The 10,645-nt window shown below is 39.0% G+C and overlaps 1 protein-coding gene across 1 annotated transcript; it reads left to right on the plus strand.

Moving 5' to 3' along the window:
* The first annotated feature begins 9,595 nt into the window (after positions 1-9,595).
* On the plus strand, positions 9,596-10,416 carry LOC109699048 (deoxyuridine 5'-triphosphate nucleotidohydrolase, mitochondrial-like). Its single transcript, XM_074053449.1, has one exon. It carries the CDS (start codon positions 9,630-9,632, stop codon positions 10,122-10,124), a length of 495 nt encoding a protein of 164 aa, XP_073909550.1. The 5' UTR covers positions 9,596-9,629; the 3' UTR covers positions 10,125-10,416.
* Positions 10,417-10,645: the final 229 nt, after the last annotated feature.

Genomic DNA, 10,645 nt, shown 5'->3' on the forward strand with positions numbered 1-10,645 from the left:
TGGGCTCCATCAGATCACCTGCTTGACCAAGGCTGCTCCCTCCACCAGTCACAACTACACCTGTGACTGGCACTGTTTAACTATGCATATCTTTGTCCCCTGTCCCCAGTTCTTTTGTCTATTGAAAGCTATAGCTCATGTCTGTACCCCGGAGAGGCTGAAGATGAGCTGAGTGCTTACTCTGGCTTTTCCCACAGTATATCCCCAGCCACATAGTAAATCTCCTTTCTCTGCCTTCACCATGCTTCTTTATTTGGCGTTTAGGGGTGGGTGACATAAGGAATCTCAGGAGTTTGGACCTTAGGTCCAAAACTCTGGTTTCATTAGCAAAAAATTGTACAAGGAATAGATAAAGGAAATATGCGAATTGTTAAAATATTGTTGAATTGAATTGTTTGGTAAAAGAGTGCTCTATGAACTTTTTCTTCTTTTCTATGTGTTTGAGAGTTTCCTAATGTTGAAAACAAAACTTGTATTCACAATTGCAGAATGCTAAGATTTAACTGATGAACTTGGAGAATATTTGCTAAATGTGTGCCATATATTAGATTATTATCCTTAAAGAATAAATCAGACTTATGGTTCAGTGAGGATAGAGATGAACACTTCAGTAATGGTGTACGCCTATAATCCCAGCTACCCTGGTGGCAGAGGTAGGAGGATTGTGCTCTTGAGGCCAGAAACTGTCTCAAAGACAAAATAAAAATTCAATCCCCAGAACCACAAAAACAAAACAAAACAATCAAATCAACATCTCCAAAAGAGCTGAGTGCATAGCTTAAGTACACTTTGGGTTTCATCCCTAATACTGCAAAAACAAACAAGAAAACCTACTTTAATTTAAAAAAAAAATAAAAAATAGGTAAATGAGCTGGGCGCCAGTGGCTCACACCTGTAATCCTAGCTACTCAGGAGGCAGAGATCAGGAGGATCATGGTTTGAAATTAACCCAGGTATAGTTAGAGACCTTATCTTGAAAAAACCCTTCACAAAAAACAACAACAACAAAAAAAGCATTGCTGGAGTGGCTTGTTGTAGGCCCTGAGTTCAAACCCCAGTACTGAAAAAAAAAAAAAATAGGCAAAGGAAATGAACAGTCAAGTTATAAAAGAAATATACCAAAAACTAACTAACTAACTAAATAATAAATATACCAAAAACTATGTATTTATATAATTGTTTATTGATCTAATTATCAATAAAAATAGATTTTTAGGAAGATCAAAAGAATAATAACTAGTGGGTGGTTTCCCCGAGGCAGAAGTTATTTAAATATTTTCTCTCTTTTTACATTTAAGTCTGGCAAAAGGCCTATGATGGGGCAGGGGGAGTGTTGTAATCTCCATTTTCTGGGAGTTAAAACTGAATTCGCAGAAGTTAAATGTCTTTCCCAAGACTGCTGTTAGGAACTGTTGGAGTTAGGAATTACACCAAGCCATCCCTGGTAAGACCCTGGCCTGTTTGCAATGTGTTGTATGAAGACTGGTCTCGGTAAGAGTGGACGTCCACAGCTGGTGTGTTAATAGAAACCACTTTAACGTCCTTCAGGAGGGCAGTTTGACAACATGTATGGTCCAAATACCTTAAAATGTACACAGCCTTTGACCCAGTGATTCTAAACCCAGGAATTCTTCTATGGAAGCAAAGATGCTAATCCAACGTTGGTTATGCATTAAAAAATTCAAAACTGAGCTCAGTGGTAGAGCACATGCTTAGTATGTGCCAGGCCTTGGGGTTGATCCCCAGCATCTGTCCCCCAAAAGAAATTATTGTCCAGTCATACAATGGTATGCTAGAAGGCCATTAGCAGGTCTATATTTATCAACACAAAAATATTTATAAAATATGGCAAATGGGAACAAAAAAGCAGGTTATAAAACATACTGGGAATATAATCCCATGTTGTTGAAAAGATATATAGGGCAGGGTGTGACTCAAGAGGTAAAATGCTTGCCTAGCATATGCAAGGCCCAGGGTTCAATCCCCAGTGCAGAAAGAAGTACACAGAAGGTGTTTAGTATGGGGCTGGAGGTGTGGCTCAAGTGATAGAGCACCTGCCTCCAAAGCATCAGCTCTGAATTTAAAAATCAGGATGGCCAGAAAAAAAAAGGTCTAGTATGTATTCATATAGTTGGAAAAACACATACCAAAATTTGAGTAATACTTGATTTTTGGATGGTAAGAGTACAGAGTTTTAATCTTTTTCCCTGTTTTATATGTACTTCTTACTTTTTCTCATAAAACATTTTAGTTACATAATGATTACTCTCATATGCAGTTAAAGCATAGTGAATATAATATTTGCATGTTGAATTTTTTAAAGGAATGTATCTAAAATTGTAATCCTGGAGACTAAAGTCTATGTGGTCCAGAAGTTATCACACTGATGCTTGTTTCTCAACTTGGCCATTCATGGCTCTGTTTCCCCATTCATGAACTAGGAATAGTAACTGAGGAATGAACTGGACCAGTGCCGGGGCTTTACCCAGCCACTGTTCTGTGTCTGTGCTCTCTCTCTCTCTTCCAGTTTTCTCCACTGATTGTTCTCTTAAGGATATAAACATGCCTATGTCTCTTTCTCCCCTAAAGAAACCAAACCAAATCAACCAACAACAACGACGACAAAACACAACAGCAGTCACTTTCTCTGGATTTGTTTCCTCCTTAAATAAATTTTTCACCTTCCTTTTTGGAAATAATTAAGACTTCATTTGCTGTCTTTGGACCCTCTTCTTCTGTTTGCTCTTCAATCTTCTGCAACACACAGCAGTCCACCCTTATCCTTGATGGATATTTTCTAAGACCCCCCAGTGTATGCCTGAATCCACAAAGAGTATCACACCCTATGTATGCTATGTTTTTCCTTATGTATATACTACATATACCTATGATAAAATTTCATTTATAACTTAGGTACAGTAATGGATTAATAGCACTAACTAATAACAAAATAGAACAGTTAAAATAATATATTTTAGTAAATGAAATGTGAATGTCTCTCTCCCAAAATATATTAAACCTTTCACTTGAAGGAAACACTTCATGGCTTCCTTACAGCATATCACAATTGGTAGAATCACTACTCTTGTGTTTTGGCGCTATTATTAAGTAAAATAAGGGATGTTTGAATACCAGCACTGTGGATATCTTACAGTTCTGATATCTTTTTCTTTTTTTAAATAGTGGGAGTAGGGTTTGAACTCAGGGCTTCATGCTTACAAGGCAGGTGCTGTACTGCTTGAGCCACTCCATCAGCCCCAGTGGCAATATCTTACAGTAAAGGGCAGGTAGTGTATACAGTGTGGATACGGTGGACACTGACTCATGTCCCAGGCAGGATGGAGAAGGATGGCAGTGAGTTTCCATCGCATCACTCAGAATAACATGCAATTTAAATGTCCATAGTCCAGACTAGTCTCAAACTGAAGGTTCTGCTTCAGTCTCCCAAGTGAGGTTACAGGTGTGTGCCACCATACCCAGCCCACAATGGATCCTGTAAAATGGCCGCAGCAGTGATCAGAGTTACAAAGCAGGCGGAGGCAATGTGATGACAGAGACAGAACTTGGAATGAAGTTGTTTGAAGATGGAGGAAGGAGGCCACGATCTAAGGAACACAGGCAGCTGCTAAAAGATGAAGAAGAAAAAGAAACGATTGTCCCCAAGAATCTCCAGAAGGAAACACCCTGCCAACTTCAGCCTGGTAAAGTTCATTTTGAATTTTTCACCTGCAGAACTGTAAGAGGATAGGATGTATTGCTTAAGCCATTTAGTTTGTATATTTTGTTGTAGCAGCAGAAGGAAACTAACATGCTTTTTTTCTTCCTCCCTCCTCCCTTCCTTCCTTTTTGTCCTCCCTCCCTCCTTCCTTCCTTCTCTTCCTTCTTTCTTTCCTTTCTTCACCAGGGTCTCATTATGTAGCCTTGAACTTGTGATCCTCCTGCCTCAGCCTCCCAAGTGCTGGGATTACAGATGGGTACTGCTATGCCAGTGAAATTTAAGCCTTCTTCATGTACATGGGTCTCTTTGAAGACCTTGGCAGCGTTCTAGAGATTTGCATTTGTAAGTTTTATTATGTTTCTTAATAAAATTGCCTGTGGTTGTAAATGCAGCAGGGGATACTCTCAGGGGCGAATTCAGTCCACGTATTCTGAAGTTTGTATAATAATCCGATATGCAGGGGGACATCAACATAGTCTATTAACTGCTACCCTCAGCAGGTGTGTCCTGGTTAACAGCATCTGGACCTTGCCTTACAAAAGCAGGAGACCTCAGAATTATCCTCCATACTTCCCATATCCTCTTCCCAGAACCAATTCCTACATTCAAGCCAGAAAATCCCATTGGCTTTGCCTTCCTCTAACTCCTATTGTCTTCCTGGATTTTAGTCTTGGAGTTATCTTGTCACCACAATCTCTGACCATATTCAGATCTTCATCATCTATTTCTTGGATTATTATAACAGTTTCCTCATCTTTTTTTTTTTTTTTTGGTGTGGCACTGCTTGCTAGGCAGGCACGCTACCACTTGAGCCACTCCACCAGCCCAGTTTCCTCATTTATTTTTGTGTTAAACTACTCCAACCAGGAATATCTCTGCTGTCAATGAATATACCTTTCTAGAACCAAAATGCCAGCACACCTGCACACTTTAGTGCTTTGGGATGTGGAGCCTGTGGTCCAATATAATTGACTATTGAGTTTCTAGATATTAGGGAACCAATGTGTGTCATCACCTGGGACAGTTGTTCCTACTCTGGCCAGTGTGCTTTTCCCAGGATGTCCTTTCTCAGTGTTAGTTGTATGCCCTCAACTAACTAAGATGGGCTTTTCCTGGTGGCACCAACACACAGTCATATCGCCTATGTCACATACTTCCCACCTCATACTGCAGTCTATAATCACCTCCGTTATCAGCTTATTTGCTGGTTTCATTGTTCGTTACCTGTCACTCCCACTAGAATGGAGCTCTGGCAAGGGAGGAATCTTTTTTTCTTTTCATTTTTCACTTTTCTTCAATGCTGTGTTTCCAGTGCTTAGCAATTTACCTGGCAAAAAAGCGGAAGCTCACTGAGTATTTTCTGAGTTAAAGTAGGATATAAAAAACTCACAAACAGGGCTGGCAGAGTGGCTCAAGTGGTAGAGACATGCCTAGCAAGCATGAGGCCCTGGATTCAAACCCCAGTACTATCACCACCAAAAAAACCCCAAAAACCAAAACCGAAAGAAAAAAACAAAACCTCACAAACAGATTTATAACACCATCCCAATCACATTCATTTAATAGAAGAAATAATATTGTTAACAGTGCTGGTGCAGTCTGTGATCAGAAGACTTCCAAATTCTTGTGTCCCACCAGGAAGAATCCATGGCAGGACACATAGGTGTAAAAGGGGTTTATTAAATGTTAGAGAAAGGAAAACACAAAGGGAAGCAGGGTGGGGCACAGGTGGAGTCTGCTGGCTGAGAGAGCTTGCTTTTCTTTCTCAGGTACTTTTAAAACTTACGCTAACTATTCACAGTAGCTAAGCCATGGAAACAGCCAAGATGTCCCACTACTGACAAATGATTTAAGAAAATGTGGCATTTATACACAATGGAATTTTACTCAGCTACAATGAAGAACGGAATTTTGTCATTTGCAAGTAAATGGATGGAATTGGAGAAAATCATCTTAAGTGAAGTTAGCCAGGCTCAGAAGGACAAAAATCATATGTTCTCCCTCATATGTGGATTATAGAACTGAAACAAATGCAGGAAGGGACATGGGTCACACTAAGGGGAGACTGTGCAAGGCAGGGATAGGGCAAGGGAAAGAAACCAAAAACTTGAATGTGGTTGATGTGCTCACTGTACAGGAATGAATGTAGAATTTTTTAATTGGCTGGGGCCACCTTGGGGAGGGGACTAGGGAGGAGTGAAGAGGAGTGGTAGAGGTGAACCATCTGGGGTTGTAATACACATGTGCATGATAACAACATAAGAAACTCCCTGTGTAGCTATTTTTATCTCAAACTAGCAAAACGCCATGTTTCTCTTATTATATTTTATGTTTTTTCTTTTACAAAATTGGAGAACAGGAGAGTGGAACAGGTTGGGAGGTGGGCACCAATGGGAGGGGGGAGATGGCAGGAAAGGGGTAGGAGGATAAATATGGTGCAAATAACTTACACACATGTATATAAATGCAAAAATGATACCTGTTGAAACTGTTCCAGGAATTAGGGGAGGGGGGGGATGAAAGAGAGCAGTGGAGGGGGTGAATTCAAGTAGGATATATTTAATACATTGTAAGAACTTTTGTAAAAGCTACAATGTACCCTCACTCACCACAATAATTTAAAAAAAGAAAGAAAACAGGTTTGGCAGGCAAATAAGTAAAAAATAAGTTTTGAAGAAAAAAAATACTGTAATCTGCACGAAGGAAGGAACCAGGTGCTTTCAATCCCATAACCAAGGAGCCAGGAGGGGCGTGGGTGGTTCCCTGCCAGGTGCAGGTGGTCTGGGCCATCCCTTGGCAATGTACGAATGAGACCCGCTTCTAGTCTGCTTCGGTATCATAATGCCACAAAGTTAGCACAGTAAGAGATATTTAAAAAATTGGGTCAAAGTAGCTTTATATTAAAAAAAAAATCCTCCTGAGTAGGAAGATTGAGAATTTGAGGCCAGCCTGGGCTACTCAGTGAGACCTGGTCTGAAAAAAATAAAACAAAAAATTCCTACATTCTTCTTTCAAAATCTTACTTCCTCCCTAAAGTTGTTTTGTGTGTGTGTGTGTGTGTGTGTGTGTGTGTGTGTGTGTGTGTGTTACTGGGGCTTGAACTCAGGGCCTTCGCCTTGAGCCCCTCACCCCACCAGCCCTGTTTTTATGAAGGGTTTTTTCCAGATAGGGTCTCTTGAACTATTTGCCCTGGGCTGACTTTGAACCACTATCCTCCTGATCTCTGCCTCCTGAGTAGCTAGGATTACAACGCCAGACCCTGAAGTTGTTTTCTCAGGTATTTTGTCATAGCAGCAGAAAACTGGCCAACACAGGACACTGGCCATTTTATAGCTGGTTTAACAATCAGGTTTCATGACATCTCTTCTAGGGACTGTAAACACCTTGTCTCTCCCATAATTCCTCGAATCTGCTTGCCATCCTACTGGTTCTCTCCTTAATGAGTACTTCATTAAATAAATCTTCGGTACGTCTCACTTTATATTTGTGTGTCATGACTTTAATTTTTGTGTGTGTGTGGCACTTTTTGTGGACTCAGGTCCTCACACTTGCTAGGCAGGCGCTCTACCACTTGAGCCACTCCTCCAGCCCTTTTTTTGGTTGGATATTTTTTGAGATAGGGTCTTGTGAACAATTTGCCCTGGGCTGGCTTTGAACCTTGATCCTCCTGATCTTGTTTCCCGAGTAGCTAGGATTACAGGTGTGGGCCGTGGTACCTGGCTGTTTTTGTTTTTATGAGAGAGGTTCTCACCATGGAGTCTAGGCTGGCTTCAAACTCCAGATCTTCCCAAGTACTGGGATTACAGGTGTGCACCACCATACATGCTTATATGTTATGATTTTTTATTTTTGTAAATTGTACTTTGACAAATTAAAGTTGCTAAATTTAAAAATATATAAAAAGTTTTATTTGTAATACCTGTATTTACCTTATTATATTCTTAGCAACATTTTTACTTTTTTACATCTTTAGCATCATTTTCATAATGTAATAATTTTAAATGTCAACATGAAAATCTGTAAGGATATAGTTTTACAAATTATTTTAGAGAAAACAATTTCTGGGGTTTGAACTTAGAGCTTCACACTTGCTAAGCAGGCATTCTACCTCTTGAGCCACTCTACCAGCCATGTTTTGTTCTGAGTATTTTCTTTCTTTCTTTCTTTCTTTTTTAATTCAGTATTTCTTTCAATTATCAAGCAGCTCTTTTCCCTTATTTTTATTTATTTCTTTTTGGCAGCACTGGGGTTTGAACTCAGGGCCTTATGCTTGCTAGGCAGGTGCTCTTCCTCTTGAGCCACAGCCCCAGCATGTGTTGTTATTTTCAAGACAAGGCTATGAGAACTATTTGCCTGGGCTGGCTTCAAACTGGGATCCTCCAGATCTCTGCCTCCTGCTGGCGTGAGCCACCAGCACCTGACCTTTAGTCACTTTTAATATTTAGCTTATAAAGGAAGGGAATTTAAATTTAAAATTTTAACTGATTTACATTTTCTGATGTATAGTACTTGAAGTTCTTACTAGAAAATTACTTTGGAGTTTTTGAAGCTTTTATCCAAACTATTAAATAAGTGGTTTTATTGTCAGTGTTTCTTCTTCCCCTCACCCCCCCAGGTGTATTTTTCCCTGTATTATTCTTTTTTCATCCCTTTATATATATATATATATATATATATATATATATATATATATATATATATATGTATGTACACGTGTGTTTGTGTACACACATACTTCCAATCCAGTATATTTTGCCCTTTAACCCATAAAAATGGTTCTGGCACCAAAAGAAATGACAAATGTTAAGTGTAATAGAAAATCAGAGCAAAGAGCCATTCAGCTTCAGTCTTTACATACCACAAATGAAACATCGTATGGAGAAGTTTACATGGTGATTGCTCACCTGCAGTACTGTGGACTTTTAACATTTTGTCCCCTTTTCAGTGAAACAGTAAAACTATTCATCTACCATTAGTTATTTGCTGATTTTATTTTACTTTTCGATGGTAATATTCTATCCTTGTGACACTATTGCAACCAAATTGGCTTTACCATCTTGGCTTTAGTAGGTATAGAAGACAATGGATTACCATCTTTATTGCTGTAATGTGTTAAGCATTATATGCTAGTAGAATCTAGTTTAATTGTTTCAGGTGGAAAGTATTCTTTTGAGTTTCCATTTTGAATGTGTTTGGACTAAACAAACAATAAACTACTGATGTCTTCAAAAAAAAAATAAAATAAAATTTTAACTGACTCTTTAATTCCTAGTATATTTAGGGCAGTGGCTAGTCCTGGGTGAGATTCGATGGTGAACAAAAATGAGGGTGGTTTAGTAATGCTCCACACACTTGGGGCTCATGAATTTAAGATTAGAGGCTAGATGAATTATTTGATGCTGTGATTCAATGGACTGATGAAAACTCACAGCTGGAAGAAGGTTAGCTGCAGTAACCTAACGGCCTTAGGTACAGATGAGGTAACTCACCTGGAGTTTACTGATTTGATCTCTTTATTGTATCATGTTATTGCAAACCAAGTCATGGCTGTGATCTCCCTCCCAGGACCTTGTCCAGTAATGTTCATCGTGTTGACAAGCACTTAAGCATGTAGCCAAACCTTTCTTTTTTACTGCTTGAGCCACTCCACCACCACAAGCTTTTGTCTTTTTAAATAAATGGATTCTTGTGAGTTGTTTGCATGCCTGAATTTAATACCACTTTTAACTTTAAGTAACATAGTTATCTGCTCTTTGTAATTTGTCATTTGTTTAGTTATTTGTGATAATATCTTTATTTGGGAGATATGATGGGCTGTTTACCTCCAAAGTCCTTCAGAAATAGTGATTCATTTCTAAAAGAAACGTCTGGACCCGGTTCCCCGCGTTTTTTGCTCTGTCTTTGCTCCACCATGCCTTGCTCTGAAGAGCTATCGGTCGTCTCCCCCAGCAAGCGGACCCGGCCTGCGGAGGAGGGCGGCATGCGGCTCCGCTTTGTGCGTCTTTCGGAGCACGCCACGGCCCCCACCCGAGGGTCCTCGCGCGCCGCAGGCTACGACCTGTACAGTGCCTATGATTACACAGTACCATCTATGGAGAAAGCATTTGTAAAAACAGACATTCAGATAGCTCTTCCTTCTGGGTGCTATGGAAGAGTAGCTCCACGTTCTGGCTTGGCTGCAAAACACTTCATAGATGTAGGAGCTGGTGTCATAGATGAAGATTATAGAGGAAATGTTGGTGTTATACTGTTCAATTTTGGCAAAGAGAAATTTGAAGTAAAAAAGGGTGATCGAATTGCTCAGCTAATTTGTGAACGGATTTTTTATCCAGAAATAGAAGAAGTTCAAGTGTTGGATAATACTGAAAGGGGTTCAGGAGGTTTTGGTTCCACTGGAAAGAATTAAAATTTGGGTCAAGAATAGAAAATGAGAAACATACTTTTTTTCGTAAAAGTTGAGAGGTATTGGTTAAATTGTTGGTGTTTAGCACCATTGTAAACTTAATAGTATTAACATTTGTAAAAATACTTCATTTTCTTGTAGTTAAAAGGATCACGCAGAAACTTATTTTCTGTTTTCTGCAGTTGCTGGTTGCTTGTAAATCTGCTTTGTGGTGATCTGACGCAAACATTTTTAAATCAGCTGTACAATTAACAGATTTTTTAAATTCAATAAACGATACCTCTTCAGCAAAAAAAAAAAAAAAAAAAAAAGAAACGTCTGATTACTCTGTTACAGCAGGAGTGGGCAAACGACTGAACAAAGGCCAGATTTGGCCTAATGCTTATTTTTGTACAATCTATGTATTAAAAATGATTTTTGTTTTGAGATAGCTAAAATAAATTAAAAGAAGAATAGTATTTTGTGATATCTAAAAAGTCTATGAAATTAAAATTTTAGAGGTTTTTGTTTTTTTTTTTTTTTTT

This window comes from Castor canadensis, chromosome 14, assembly GCF_047511655.1.
Source record: "Castor canadensis chromosome 14, mCasCan1.hap1v2, whole genome shotgun sequence".
In the NCBI taxonomy this organism is placed as follows: domain Eukaryota; kingdom Metazoa; phylum Chordata; class Mammalia; order Rodentia; family Castoridae; genus Castor; species Castor canadensis.

What these genes read in the sequence shown, in the direction of transcription:
- LOC109699048 (XM_074053449.1), top strand. Translation starts at nt 9,630, where the DNA reads ATGCCTTGCTCTGAAGAGCTATCGGTCGTCTCCCCCAGCAAGCGGACC.